This window comes from Haliaeetus leucocephalus, unplaced genomic scaffold, assembly GCF_000737465.1.
Source record: "Haliaeetus leucocephalus isolate CR32 unplaced genomic scaffold, Haliaeetus_leucocephalus-4.0 Scaffold188, whole genome shotgun sequence".
NCBI lineage: Eukaryota > Metazoa > Chordata > Aves > Accipitriformes > Accipitridae > Haliaeetus > Haliaeetus leucocephalus.
Window position 1 is genome coordinate 368,266 of NW_010972624.1, and position 15,592 is coordinate 383,857.

Sequence of the window (15,592 nt, forward strand, 5' to 3'; positions counted from 1 at the left end):
TTAGTCTGAAAGAGGGAAAGATTTGCACATGTGCTGTATCCACATGAGTACAAATTAAAGGCGAGTTCTCTGCCTGCTATTAACATGGAGTTGCCATTCTGATGGAAGTTTGGGAAAAGAGAAAGATTTTTCCGTCCCTTTGTCATCATCAGGTCTGGCTGTATGATTTCTAGGCTTTGTGCTTGCTTTAGGACTGTGTTTTCAAGCTGGAAGTCAGAGGGCTGCTTTTAATGGAGCTAAGAGAAACACATCGTTTGTCATTATGATTAAAACCACTATAGAGAGAATCTGTGCTTCCTGTTGCAAATGTGTAAGGGTTCACAAATCAAGAAAGGTCGAAGGCTCCATTTCTAGGAAATTGGTGCTTAGCCAACAGAGCTGAGCAGAAAATGGCATGGTCTTTTCTTCAAGCATGGACTTGGTTTCCTTGTTTTGTTTCTTTTCAGCTGGTGTGAAGTTCAGAGTCCTTGAGCAGCAGGATGGGAAACCTCTTCGACTCCTTATGCAGGTAAGCCATTTGTGCCCTCCATGACATTTTCTGCTGCAGGCTTCACCTCAGATTGACCCCAAGGTCCTTCTCTCTTTTGTAGCAGTTCTGAAACTGGTCCCACTGAACGGTCCCACTTAAAAAATTTCAGCTGTGAAGTGCTGAAATGAGGGAAACGTGTTTCACATCACAATGACTAGCTGCTGCTTTCTCTTCTTTTTAATACCTGCTTGAGTCCTCCCTTTAGAGAAAATGCAGTGTCCTGTATGGTGTCAAATGAAATGGGAAAGATAGGAGAAACATGGAGCTCTGTTACTTCTGGAATTAAGACTTCACGTCATTATCACCTCGCTTCCTGGCTCTATGCAGCTTCACCTTAATAACTGTTGAACACTGAGAGAAGCAAAAGAAGGCAGCTAAACCATCCAGAATGAACGACAGTTAAGGGCTTGTAAAAGATCTTCCCCTCCAGATGTGCTGAAAAGCCTTAGCTGCTCCATGATGCCAGCAGGATGAGTGCGTGGGCGAGACAAGAGAGGGAAGGGCCTTCTTATTCTCCTGAGTTGCTCTGGCAAAGTACACAGAAGAAGATTACCTGTGTTTTTGTAAACTCACATTTCCATGCTCTGTCTTCAGAGATACTAAAGGAATTTTTTTTCTGAGAAGAAATTATGTGATGGTAGCAGTGAAGTTCTCATTACGCTTTCAGGAGTGATTGTGAGATTTCCATTTCCTCACTTTGCAGGAGTACTGCTATATCACAGGGTTGCTTTTCTTGCTCTTTGCATCCTAGGAGGAGAGTCTGCAAGTAGCATATAGAATTTAAAAAACACTTGGATGCTGGGGGAATGTGTGGGAAGGAATTAGCTGCAGCTTCCCAGTTCTCTTGCTTTTTCCATCACTGGTCTAGCCCCAGCCCTATTTCAGCAGAGGTCAGATTAGCACGGAACCAGCACACCAGCTAGCAGCAGTTCAAAAGGGAATCCCTTCAACAGATGTCTTCTAGGGCAAAACTAGCATTTCATAAGCATGCTGTCATCCCAGTTCCTATCTTTCTGTAGGGTAGTGATGCAAGAACCAAAATCTGTCATTCGTTGTCACCAGAAGACTCCATAAAAAGGAAACCAGACACCAAAGATGAGGCACAGGAGCTGCTGAGCAGAGAATTTGGCATCGGTGTTTGTGAGATGAGGTAGATAGCTTCTCCAGAGGCAAAAGATCACGACTTAGAGAGCAGAGGCAGTGAGTCATACGAATATGATGAATTTTCCTTGGACCACTGCAGAAATGTCCTTTTGCTATCTAGAATATAGCATAAGTCATCATATCAAGAGGTGGAAGTGCTTTAGTGGATGTCTCTCTTGGCCTTCTGCTCAAATAATAATGAACAGCGAGTCAGCAAAGGCACTTTTTTGCTCTTTTTGTGCTGGTGGAAATGAAAACTGGGTTTATGTCAGAAATCCTGCTGAATATACCACTTTCTGATAGGTCTTTTGAGAAGACAATCTAAAAAGCCTATTTTTAAGTGACATGCTAAAATTCTTATTTATGGTACATAATGATGTAGAAATTTTCTTTCTAGAAATTTCACGGTGGCTTTGTCCACTCCCCGTATGGTACCCCTCTGGAGCTATGCTTGGTGGAAGTAAGGCTGTATGCTTGTAACTATGCCCAAAATAATTTAAGTTCTAGGTGACTGATACATTCACAGCTGTCCTTTGGGGTGCTGGTAATGGATTAGAAATCAATAATGCTGGCTTTGAGCATTCACTTTGAGCTTGTGGTTTAGCCGAGTGATTATTTTTTTATTTTTAAGATCGTGTCACTGGAATGCAAAGTCCAGACACAGGCAGGCAGAGGGTGGGGGATGATATTTCCATTCCAAATGCTACTTAATTTTCTCCAGGAAGTCTTACACAGTTCAGTATTTTCATTAGTGTTTAGAAATAATTTATTTTGGTGCACAAGAAGAAGTATTTCTGGCAGTGTGGCTCAACTGAACTGATAGCCCAGTGAGAAGAAATGATGAGTTTGATTCCTCTGTATACCTTCTGCTAGAAGTGTTGTCTTTCACAGCAATTGCTTTGAAAAGGGTTAAGCAAAAGAGGAAGGGAAAAGGGAACAGCTCCATTATGAAACAAAGGATGTATATTATATCAGGGTGTATTATAGCTTTGGACTAAAGAAATTGCATAAAAGGAACTCATATTGCCACTTCCCTAATAAACGGTTGCTTTTGTTTTGCTTGTTTGTTTCCATTTATAATAGGAGAGGCAGGCGCATATATTGTGCTGGGCATAAAATCATCTCTTGTATTTTCTCAGTAGGCAAGTGTTACTGCTCGGTATCACCACTCTGCCTATGGATGATTTTCAATGAGAAATGTTGTGTCCAAACCTTCCAGCCCACGTAGCTAATAGTCAAAGGAACACACGCTATGTATCTCCCTTGTATAGCAGCAGTTCCTATCCTCCCCCAGCATGTTTTCACTTAAAACATACTGGTTTGCCCACAGCTGAGGACATAGGCAGAAATAGTTACTCAAGTTTTACTGTTGTTTGTTTTGGGGGCAGATTTCTTTGGTCTTTGGGTTTTTTTCTTTCTGTTTTCTTTTTTTCAGCTAACTGTCTATGACCACAATGCAATGAGGTTGGTTATAGTCATGCAGAATGTCCCATAAATGCTGTGGTCGATCCTTGGCCTTTAGGCTGTAAAATGTGTTTGAAATATGAGCTGCATGAGTTTGGGTTAGACATACCTCAGGTGGTATGAGCTCTGCTCTTCTGTTTCTGGTACAAATGTTCATTTTGATTGCATTCAGAACTAGTTTCCTGTGAATCTGTCTGGGACCCATTTAATATCTGCTAATGAGTCAGTGTCCCACAGCCGGACCATGCTGGGTCTGGCTGTTCCTTGGCTTCCTTCAGCCCCTGCGAGCTGCTGCCCGGGCCTTTTTCCTAAACTTCATAGGGATGCTTCTGTGTACAGGCATTTTCTCCTTCTCCTTCAGCAATGTTGTACTTTGAAACTAATTTGACAAAAGTCTCCAGGACTAATTCTAATGAACCTTTGCTTAATCACCCTTTCCCAGAGCTCCATCTTTGTAGGCACTCTGAGTTCATCCTCCCGCTCTCCATGAGCACCAGACAGCTGAAGCAAACTGGTGGTACAGGCAAACTCCCAGAAAACTGGTTGCTCTTCAGTGGACAAAAGAAATATTCAGCTTTTGACAAAGTACTGACTGTCTGCGTGGTTTTTGCTGTCTCTCTTTCCTTCTTGTGGCTAGATTTTCTACGGTGAATTACAGTCTCCTTTCATGCAGCTGCTTCATTGGTTCCAGCATAGCTGGACCCTTTCATTAGAGGAGGATGTCCTTCCATTTCCCCCCACTGTCCAAGCTTCCTCTAGCTCTGTAAGTCACCCCTTGGCATCTCTCATGGTCTGTTTTCTGAGATCCACCATTTCTGTGTAATCTGTTTAGTCTTTTGGAGACAATCTATTGGTGTGCATCCTTTTCATGCATCAGATCTTGACCAGATTAGATCAATCCTCTGAGCTTCACCTATCTCTCTACCCTGAAATGCTTCACTAGAATGAGATTTTCCAAGGTCTAATGTGCTTCTGTTGCCCCTTGTCCAGCTAACATGTCTGTCTGCCTCCCCCATCTTCCAAAAGGTTGATACAGCAACTTTGTGACCATAATCAGAGGCCATGAGCTTTTGTAGGCAGAGACTCCAGACGTGGTCATTCTTGGGATGGTGATTGAAATAAAATTTTAAAAGATGAACTCAGACAAGGAGACTTAATTTAAAATGGTAATGAGCAGCCCTGCATGGCATTGTGTGGTATGCATCCTGTTTTGCTAGGACTCCATTCCACTGAGTGGGTATCAGGTCATATCAGGCTTAGCCTAAAGCATAGCTCTGGGCTGAGGGCTTAGCACATTAAAGAAGTAGGCTCATATAAGATATGGCTTAACTGGCACGTTATAGAGGAGTTCCTAAGAGTCACAATGCACCCCCAACAGAGTATTGCTGTCTGTGGTGGGAGGCCCCCATCTCTCCAGCCACTGCAACTTCCTAATACAACCAAGGCAACAGTTCCACACCCTTGTGTAATGAGCATCACTCTCAAATCCTGCTGGTGCTTGCGTCTGCTTCTCTGCTTGAAAATGATTCTAATAATACTCCTTGCCAAGCTTGATTTGTTAATGTTTTGGGATGTTGTAGAAGGCTAAACAGCTTTAGCTAGCCAAAGAGGGATTCTGATGCTTTGTGAGTAGCAGTATTGATGTTTTAACGGAGGCCGGTGCTATGCAAAAGTTGCACCTGCCCTCCTGAGCTGCCCGTGTTTCTTACTACAACACGTTTTCATTGCTCCTGTCCCTCTTTCTTCTCCTCATAGATCAACCCTCTATCATATGGCAGTGTGATACAGACATATAGGCTGCCAACCTACAGCTGTTACCCTAAGGATTCCTGGACATCTCTCTGCAAGAAGCTGTTCCTTGGAGAGCTAATCTACCCTTGGAAACACAAAGGAGAGAAGCAGGACTAAAGACAGCAAAAGAGCTTGAGAGACTTGGTCAGAAAAACATATTGAATCCTAATGCTTTTGGACCAAAGGCATCTCAGAGCCAGCAACTGCTAGATCCCTTTAATTAGATTTTGGTAACATGGGAGGGGCTGAATTTTTAAAGGCAAGTATTTTTAAACATTATTTTTCAACTTCCCTACACTGTGTTTGTGTAATATGCTAATGATTATTTTTGAAGCAAAAGGTTAAACCCATCAGTGCCTCATGAAACCAGCATTTAGTGTAATCGAGGAAGTACCTCCCGAATGGTTTGATGATGTATACATCCTTCCATGTAAGCTCACAGGGCCGTATTAAAACATCCCTTCGGGTGGTTCAAAGCCACAATGCTGAGGTGCGTTCTGCCGAAGGGTATTTTGGACCTTTTATGCTTCAGCCTTCAAGCCAGCTGATCAAAACCAAGATGGAGGAGGATTAGCTTGTAGAGTCATACACTGAAGACTGTACAGTGGGGCTATCTGGGTTCATAGGACATATTCTTTTCCTTTTGGGTGGGCTTGGATTCATCCTCACTGCAGCACCAGAGGAGGTGTTAAGCATAGTGACAGTGGGGCTGGAGGCCCAGAAACACAGACTGCTGTACGTTTGTGCATATATGGTCCCATCTACATTTTTTCAAAAGCAAATATTGTTCTGGGGAGAGCTGAGCCCTGAGCTGACACCAGAACTGAAGTGCAGAGCACACAGCCTCAGACCCCAGACTGCTCAGGTTTATGTGGCAGCAAGCCATGGTGGCTGAGAGCTCTGGGCTCTGCCAGGGCTCAGGGCTTTTTCGCTTAGTTGCAGTGTAAGGGAAACGCAGCTTTGCTGAGTCCAGCTCTGGCTGGTGGGTCTGCCAGAAGACTGCAGCAGCCCGGCTTGTTACACAGCTCAGCCAGCTCAGGGAAGCGTGTGCTGTACTCCCTTACAGGGTCAGTTCATCCCCCTGTTTCTCAGGGCCCAGGTGAGAGCCTCACCATGTGGTGCCTCATCTTTTGCACTTTCTGATAGTCAAGGAGCTTTTACATTTATCTCAGATATGAGACATTTAAAGCCACTTCTTTCCCTGAAACTACAGACACATTTCTCTTAAAAGAGTTTTCCTGCTTTGGATACTACCTCCACAGTGCAGCAGTGCTCAGCTTTTCGGTGTCCTGGTCTGATTGTGTGCTCATTTTGATGTGAGTCTTCTGTTCCATGTCTTGGGGATAGTGCCTCTGCACACAAGAGCTTGATGTCCCACTAGGTACTTTGTTGTTGTGTAGACATTTAAATACAATCGTTACCCAAAAGTACACTTTCTCCAGGTCTGCTAGCTCCTCTTGCCCCAGCTGAAACAATGATGTAGTATCGTTGTACCCCGCTGCCACTTTGCATGCCTGAAGTGATTGCATTAACTGGCACGTGAGAGGTGTGCTGGATCCTGCCCCCTTTTCCTTTGTCTGTCCAAGGAACCAAGGATGGAGGGGGAAGAGGAGGATGTGTTGTGACTGCAGTGCTCAGCCCTTCTCTGGAGGTCTGCCTGTGTTTTCCACAGGGAGTAGGTGGAGGCAGGGCAAGGAGCCATGACAAGGTGCCCTGGGCTTTAGTAGCCTTCAGTCAGCACTTCCACTGGCAGGATAAGAGTTTCGTACCCCAGCCCCATGTCTCATCCATGTACTTGAAGCTGTCACAGAAGAGAAGGGGTTATGGCCCTGCTGCTTTAAGACATCCCTGGCCAGATATATTCGCGTTGTCTGTAACTGCTAAAAGCCTCTCATGGTGCAGCCACTACCTCTTCAGTTATAGCTCGATCAGGAGAAAATAAGCTCTGTAGGCAGGTTCTTAGTTCAGTCATTCCTTAGCAGGCAAACACAGGAGCTGCCAAGGTCTTACAGTTTTCTTAAGGACATCATGAAGGGAGGCAGTTGCTACCCAAAGAGGATGTCTTATTACCTTGATCCAGGGAAGAAGGGCACATCATTGAAGAAAGCCAGCATGGCAAAAGCCTCCCCTGCACTGTTTGCCACTGCAGGCTCTGGGTGGGACACCACTGGCTGCAGAAACCGGAGAGATCTTTGGTCATCTTTAATGCTCAGTGCTTAAAACTCATGTACAAATACAGTATCTTCTTCTTTTGGAATATCGGTGCCCAAGTATTTCTCTCCACTCCATGTGTGAATAACTCCAGGTTGTGATCCATTTCGTGGATGAATGGTCTGAATAATGTTTCTCACTTCAGCTTAAGTCAGTGTCATGGAGACCCATCCTTACCTGGCACTCAGCGGAGCAGATTTACACTTTACCTCCTTCTCATGTTTCCACTGGAGCTACTAAATAATATTCCCCCTGCTTCCTCCCACGCCTGCATAGTTTGGTTTACTAACTGCTGTGAGAAACTTTATTTTTGATCTTGTGAAAATAATGTTCCTAATATCATGGCTTTTAAAATCTTTCTGTGAGACCAGACAGCTCATGATGGTCCTAATCGTGGCTGTCCTTTGGGATCAAGTGACCTGAAAGCCCCAGAGACTGCACAGAGCCATGAAAACCAGCAAATGTGACCTTCCTGTTGGGAACCTGCCAAACATATTAGACGTTCCAGTGTTGGGTCTGTTTACTAAAGGCTGATACTGACTCCAGGGATGGAGAAATATCAAACTGAGAAGCAGCTCCTCCTCAAACCCAAGAGCCTGAATCTTCTGTGACACAGAGGACCTTGAGTAGCCCAACTGGGAAATGACAGCCCCTTGTGGGTGCGGTTCTCCTGTGTCACACAGAACTGTTGCCTGAGCTGTCTTACTGTTTCTCATACTCGGTGTTCTTCTTGCCCGTGATGGTATCTGAGCTTATGAGCTTCTTCTGCTGGATATTTGCCATGTCTCTCCTCTTCCTTTCCAGTCACTGCTGTGAAATAGTCTTCCCCCACCCTTTTCCGATTCTGCGCAGAGACATTACAACAACATAGCAGACATCCTGCTCAGGAACATTTGACCTTATGTCATCTCTCTAATTAGAAGTTGGGATCAGCATCATCTTCCACAGCAGCACAGACTGGCCTAGTGCTGGCATTTCCTCAGGGAAAAGACTGCTGGTAAGGTTATGGCTCTAATTTATCCTCAGATCTATATTATCCATATCAGTCTTTGGATGAGAAGTAGTTAAAGATTTCAGATCTTTTCTGATTCCTACCACACACCCCTTATAGCAGGCAATGAGCAGTCTTTGCCAGCCATCATTCAAAGACTGTAATCTTGCAGACTTTTTTAATACTGCATTTCCTCATTATTATTTCTTCCACTTTATGGTTCCCAGTGCTGGCACAACACTCAGTATGCCTCTTCAGGTAGGCTTGGGTTTTGTGAAGGAAAACGTGATTCACTGCATGCAAAACTCCATCCTAGATAGAAATTCTGCCTTTGAGAAATACTTTCCTTTCCTAATCAGAATAGCATGTGATGATGCTGAAAGGAAATCTCAATAATTACGCTGCACTGAAGGCTCTGGTTATGGTTTTGGGAGATTTCCCTGATCCTGCAGCTGGACTGTGCCTTGTTCTGCTGGCACATGTGAATATTCCCTCAGGCCCACAGAAAGAGCATTGCACGTATGTATAACCCATATGTCAACTTACACTCTCAGGAGTGTAAGGCAGGAAAATCTCCTGCTTTGTTATCATGCAGATAATGAGTTGCTTTCCTTCTACCCTGGGCTGCCTGATCCTGCAGCCACAACACTATCTTCTTGCTTAACTCAAGCCCTTAGTGATTTACTCTTTGTGCTTAGGCCTGCTGATTACACCATCACAGAATCACAAACTCGTGGAGGTTGAAGGGGCCTCTTAAGATCGTCTGGTCCAACCCCCCTGTTCAAGCAGGGCTACTCAAAGCTGGTTGCCCAGGACCGTGTCCAGATGGCTTTTGAATATCTCCAAGGATGGAGACTACCACCTCCCTGGACAACCTGTGCCAGTGCTTGGTCACCCTCACAGTAAAGAAGTCTTCCCTACTCTTTAGACAGAATTTGATGTCCTTCAATTCATGCCCATTGCCTCTTGTCCTGTTGTGTTATGCTGAGCTAGGAGACACCATAACTCAAATCTCTTAGCGAATTTGAAGATTTGCAGTCCCATGTTGTCTCTGTTCCTGAGCAGCCCTATTCAGGGACTATTCAGCAGTCCCTTTGCCTTTTGGGGGGTATCTAAGCCCTCTGCAGTTAAAGAGGGTTGCCTGCTCATTGAGTCAGTTACCTGACCTGCTCTTTGCCAGCTTTTCACGACCTGGTAGCAGAGAGAGTGCTTGCTCTCCAGCCAAGCTCACTGTCTGCATTCAGCATAGAGTGGAAACTCCGGGGGATGTGGGCAGAAACCCCTAAGCTGGCAGCGTGCAAGTCTGGCTGGATCGGGGAGCCGCCTTTGTGTGGTGCTCTGAGGCTCTGCATGGGTAATCGGTGGCAGCGTGCTGTGAATACAGATGGGATGTGTCTGGATCTCAGCTGATCCATCCACATGATGTGAGGCCACAGGGCTTACCAGCTCGTTCAGGAGCTTTTGGGTTGTATTCCTCTCTGCAGGATAAAACATGTTCAGAGCAGTCCAAACCTTATGTGGGCAGCTGATCTGCCTTCCTGGATGAGAAGAGTGTGCCTATCACCTTTGCATCTGGCTCACCATTTTGCATTGGGAGTGGAACAGCTTGCTGCTTGCAAGAGTCTGTCCCCTTCAGCTCTCAGCTGGCAGCCTCACCTCCAGTCCTTATCCACAGCTGGGCCTGGACCTCCAACCAAGAATCCTCAAACTCCCCACTTATTGTCTCAGCAAGCTAAATATGAGGAGGGTACATGCAATTATGAATGCTGTAGGCAACAGAATGTAAACCCTTCATTTCCAGACAGGGGATGAGGCTCAGGAGCAGATGGAAGTGCTGGGTGTGCTGCTTGCCCAGGGAAGCACCAGAGCCAGGGCCCTGCTCTGCACTCACTGGGGGCACAGAGGGGCTGTGTGTGCATGTCCCGCCTGGAGTGTTATTTAAGCATCTGGTATTGGGGAAATTTGTGAGAACTTCACAACTGTTGTAATCAGTCCTCCTACTTACAATGTTTTCTGTTTTTAAATAAAGTATTATGAAAGAGTACTGAAACATTTACAGTTTAATTAAAAGTGTGTGTGTGTCTTTGCCTGTGAAGTTTGATGAGGAAGTTTGACCTACTAAATGTTAAGCAGGAGCAAAGTGCTCACGTAGCAGCAATGCACTCTTTGTTTTAAAATGTCACCGTTAACACCATTTGAAGGTGACTTCCTTCCCACCCCAGCCCTGATTTAAAATGCAGCAGTCCAGCTTACCCGTCCAAGGAACAACTCCTGGCTTAGTAAACAGACTTGCTTCACGCTCATCACGGTACCGTTCCTGCAGACAGAAGTGCCTGGCAGAGCGATGGCGTCACTAGCAGGGCCTGTGTCGGCAGGTCTGTGCACAGTTGGGACCAGAGAAGCTCTCCGCGTACCGGTTGCAGGTGCTTGTGTTTCAGAGTTTCTGTTCTGCTGACAGGTGAATTTTTTGGTTAATTAAACCTTTTAATCAGAACTTAAATGGATTTTGATTACACTAGAATAAAGATGTTGGGAGAAAAAAATCAAGCTCTTCCCTCTTGTTTAACTTGCCGCTGAGGACCTGTGTGACTGCCTCAGCAGCATCTGCCGCTGCCATAAGGACTGGGCCCGGTGGCTGCTGGAGGCTCGGCTTGTCCGACCGGGCTGCTCATCCTGGTCCTGAGGCCTGGCCGGGCGGTTACTTGATCTCTGCTCTCCACACACACAAAGTATTTTGCCACTTGTCCAGCTGAGAGTGTTCTGCTAAGGCCAAATCATGAAGCCCTTACCCCAGCTGATCCAGCAGATCCTGCCTCAGGCCTCGGAGACAGTTGAGGGGATGCTCCTCCAGCTTTGTTTTATTCCTATGATTCAGTGAGGCGCTCCTTTGTTTTCTGTGACCCTACCTGTGTGATGTGTCGCTGTTCAGGGTGAGGGGGACAAGCCTCTGCAGCATGTACATTGTGCAATCCGAGCAGGAGCACAGGCTGCGCCTGGGAATGATGGGTGCCTCGTGGCCACTCCTCTCCTTCTCACATCCGAGCAGTCGCACCCCTGACTTCTCCTCTCCTCTCCTCTCCTCTCCTCTCCTCTCCTCTCCTCTCCTCTCCCTTTTCCTCTTCCTTTTCCTCTTCCTTTTCCTCTTCCTTTTTCTCTTCCTTTTCCTCTTCCTTTTCCTTTTTCTTTTTCTCTTCCTTTTCCTCTTCTCTTCCTTTTTCTCTTCCTTTTCCTCTTCTCTTCCTTTTTCTTTTTCTCTTCCTTTTCCTCTTCTCTTCCTTTTTCTCTTCCTTTTCCTCCTCTTCCTCTTCCTTTTTCTCTTCCTTTTCCTTTTCTCTTCCTTTTTTCCTTCTGTTCCTTGGCCATTTGCACCCAGCTGCCTCTTGCCCAGCTAGCAGCACCCAGTTCCACTGGCCTTCCACAGCATGCCATCGTCCAAGCAGGCCCAGGGCATCACTGGTTGCCGGTGGTTGTCTGAGGCCACGCAGAGCCGGTGTGTGACCACAACCGGAGCACTGTCACCGGCAGAGCCCTCGCGGCTGCCATGTGCCATGTTGCAGGAGCCCAGCAGCGAAGCAGGGTTGCTCCAGGCCAGCTGAGTGTCAAGCGCAGCCAGCTGGATGCAGGGCCATGGCAATGTCCCCACGCTGCAGCGAGCCTCTGCCAGGATTGCACCTCTACGTCTGCCTCACGCCGAGGCTGCTGCCTCCCGCAGAGTTCTGCCATCAGCTCCTGAAACAACCCCACTGCCTTCTCCGTGCTGCTCCTCTCTTGTAATGATTCCCATCAGTCTGGGCTCAAGTTTGGTTTCCACCATCCCACCAAGGAGGTGAGAAATCATTTGATTGAGCCATAAACCAGGGCTCTGGGGTAGGCCCTGAAGGAGTAGCAGGATTGAGAACCAGAGGCTAAGAGAAACGAAATCGGGGAGATTCCTGCCCATCCTCCTCTTCCCACCCGCTCCCCACCACTTCGGATCCAATGGACTGGTGGACAAAAATGAGAGGACTTGCTTTTCTCTCCTTCTGGGGAATCCAGGCACAGACAGGTCCCCCCTCTCCACTTCCCCTGCTCCACCATCCAAGGCTGTGCCCTGGGGCAAGAGTTTCTCGCCTGAGCCCCTGCTCCCCCAGGAATGCTGTCAGCAGCAGCTGGGGGTGGCAGCAGCTCCAGATAGAATCAGCGGGACATCTGCTATTTCATTTTGCTTTTGCAGAGACTGGATGAGCTGGGCTGTTTGGGAGGCAGGGGTGGGGGGACAGAAGGGGGCTGTGTTTGGCTGCTGCCAAAGCAGACAAGCCAAACCGAGCAGTGCTGAGTGTGCAGATACCCTCACCCCGTGGGGATACAAACCCCTCATCAAAACAAGCCCCCCCCAAATGAGTTTACACCGCACGCCTCCAAGGCAGCAAATGAGCTTAAGCCCTCAGGCCACAGGAGAGGAGAGGGAGCCAGGCTGGGACCACCGAAGTGAGGGGCAGCCCCCCCACCCCAGAGCCCTGCCACCTCTCCTTACGCTATGAGCACGGAGGAAAGGGCTTTACCATCTGCCTTGCCCAGGCTGGGCAGGGTCAGAGCATCACCCTCCTGCATGCAGCACAGCACCCAAGGGGCAGAGGTGCTGCACGCAGCTCACCAGAGCACCGGAGGGTCCCTTGTCCCCAGAACCGCTGGGCCCTGCCACCCCGTGGGGTGCTCAGATGAGGCATCTTGGCGCCCAGAGCTTATGTCTCAGCCAGCTGAGGACTGATGCATTCGTCACTGCCCAGTCCATGGCGCTGCATGTTGCCAGTCCATCACCTCTGAGGGTGGAAAGTCCCCTTGGCTGCATGGCCAGCGTGGTGGAGCCAGGCCAGTTGCCTGGTCTCGGTCCACCCCACTTCAGCCCATTTTACAGATTCCCCTTTGCCAGCCCCATTTTTGGGGGATCTTTGGCAGAGTCGGTGATGGGGGTTATCTACGCACCCATGGCCATGGCTGTCCTGGCCCATTGCTTGATGGCAGAGCAATCCCCAAGGGAGCAAGGTGAATCAGCTGTGCAGTAAAAGACAGGTTTGGGCAGCAATTAATATTTTATAAAAGCAAGAAGTCTCACTGCTGCTGCAACTCGAGGAGCGCGAGCCAGGGAGCAGAGCAGGAGGAGGAGGAGGAGTGGAGGCTGGAGGAAAGCAGAGCAGAGGAGCTGACTCACCAGCACAAGGGAGGGCTGTGCTCAGCCCCGCCGAGCTGAGAGCCATAGGCTTCCATGCTACTGGGCAAGGCAAGAGCCCTGATCCTGTGTTAAGCTGCAGCACCAGCTACACAAAGGCCAGGGTGGCGGGAGGTGTCTCATGTAGGATTGGGCTCCAAGACTTATAGAAATGTGGGAGACAGAAGGGCAGGGGATTGGGGGGGGGCAAGGCAGCAGGAGCAGAGGGGCCAAGGGCACCAGGGCTGCACGGGGACATCTTCGTAGCAGGCAGCAGGGACGGATACGAAGGATGCTGGTGTCCTCCCAGCATGAGGCAGAGGGGAAGGGATTCAAAACTGGGACAGGAGCAGAGACGAGGCAGGACAGAGGGAGGTGGGACCGCTGTGCCCCGAGCTGGGAGCTGCAGCCTGAGAGCTGGAAGAGGAACAAAGGTCAGGAGTGCTGGAGCATGATGGGCCTGGGTGGTGGGTGCCACCCTGTCCCCCCATCACCACTTTCACCCTGCGCTGGCCCAGCAGGATGGAGCTGAACCACTTGCCGGCATCTGTGAGGTCCCTGCACATCCCAGGTGTGTCCTTGCCCTGGGATCTGTGGTGCCACCAGTTTGCGCTTATGGCACAAAGCTGCTCCCGGCAAAGTGGAAGCTCGTGCTCTTCCCTTCCCTGGCAGTGCCCCGGCGATGCTCACCCAATGCCACCAGCACTGGGAGTGACCCATCACCCCATGGTGGGACACCACCATCTCCAACCCTCCTGTGGGACCTCCTCTGCCCTGCGGGAGCCATTTCCAGGGTGGTTTGGCAGTGAGGTCAAGGGGAAAAGCATCTCCCCCCATCCATCCCCTGTCCCTCTCCATCCATGAGTGACACCAGCCTGGGTGAGGTGGGGTCCCTGAGCCCCCTCCCTGGGGCTAAACCCCTTGGGCAGGGAGGAGGGAGCAGGGTACCCATGTGTAGGCGCGGATACACGTGCAGGTGGGAACAGGTCCCTGGCACCCTGTAATGCAGCAGCGGAGCTGCGAACGCGCAGCCTGACGCTCCCAGCCAAACATGCCAACCCCAACCCACCTCCTGCTCCGCCAGCGCATCCACAGGGTTGACCCCCAAATCTTAATTTGCTGCAGATTCTGCCACACTCTTCAGTCCTTTCCAGAGCTCTCCGGCACTCGCAGCTGCTGGGAACTCCCCAAAGGAGCCACGGGAGCTGCAGCATCTCTGCATGCTGATAAGCATCCCCGGCACTCGCTGGGCTGGGGGCCCCTTGCTCCTGGGTTTGGGGCAGACACACATATCATTCTAAATGGGACTAATTGGCGGCAGCCAGGCTGAGAACCTAATTAGCAGGCTGCCTGCTCGAAAAAGTAGCCGGGACGCATTGTTTGGCACAGGGATTTGTCAGCGATGCTGGCAGGGAGGGGACCTTCGCCCAGTTGGGCACCGGCACCTTCCCATGGGAATCCCGTGGGATCGGGCCCAGGAGTGGCTCCTCGTGGAGCCGGGATCTGCCAGAGGCTGCTGCCAGGCCGATGCCGAGGGTTTCGGATGGAGGCTGGCCGGTGCCGGTGAGATGCCGCTGGAGCAGCAGGAGCGGTTATGGGTGCCGCAGCCCTTCATGGGTAAAGGCTCAGCCTGGCGTCCACGGCCCCCACGGCCGTCCCGGTCCCCTGGGGACACGCTGGATGCCACCTCTCCAGCCCCAGCCCTCGGTGGGTGCTGGCTGCCCCGTCAGCCCTCCCCAGGCCTTCCCCACCGACTGTGGGGGGCGTGCGCCTCCCACCCCCCGTAACCCACCCCTGCGAGCTCCCCCATCCCCGAGGCCCCCTAATACCGGGGTGCCCCCCCCCAAGACCCCTGGATGCCCCCCAATCCTGGGTGCCCACCATTCCTAGGTGCCCACCCCACACCTGGATGGCCGCCCCACACCTGGGTGCCCCCACACGCCGGCCGGCCCCGCCACGACCGCCCTCCAGACTCGCTTTCCCATCATGCTCTGCTCCGGCGCGCCCCGCGCTGCCGCGGCCGCCCCCCCGCAAGGCACGCCGGGACCTGTAGTCTGTACCCGCGTCGCCCGTCCCTCCGCCGGCCCCGCCCCGCAGCACCGCCCCTCGAGAGCCCGGAGGGGCGCGCCGGGGCGGGGCCGGCTTTGACGGACGCGTCGCTAAGCCTATGGAAGCGGCGGTACCCGGGAGAGGGGGCGGGCTCTGTCGCCGCCTCTCCCTCGGCCCGAGCGGGCGCTGCGCGGCGGCGCCAGGCGGAGGCTGCGGCCGTGGTGGCGGC

At 50.2% G+C, this 15,592-nt stretch overlaps 1 protein-coding gene across 5 annotated transcripts in view; it reads left to right on the forward strand.

Annotated features, from left to right (window-relative positions):
* The window catches only part of PIGQ (phosphatidylinositol glycan anchor biosynthesis, class Q), a 37,728-nt gene extending 27,610 nt beyond the window's left edge, over positions 1-10,118 (forward strand). For all 5 annotated transcript variants that reach the window (XM_010565231.1, XM_010565229.1, XM_010565232.1 and 2 more), the window contains 2 exons: positions 447-508; positions 4,892-10,118. In XM_010565231.1, the coding sequence (XP_010563533.1) occupies positions 447-508; positions 4,892-5,044 (215 nt within the window). In that variant the 3' untranslated portion in view covers positions 5,045-10,118. The remainder of the gene's footprint in view (positions 1-446; positions 509-4,891) is intronic.
* Positions 10,119-15,592: the final 5,474 nt, after the last annotated feature.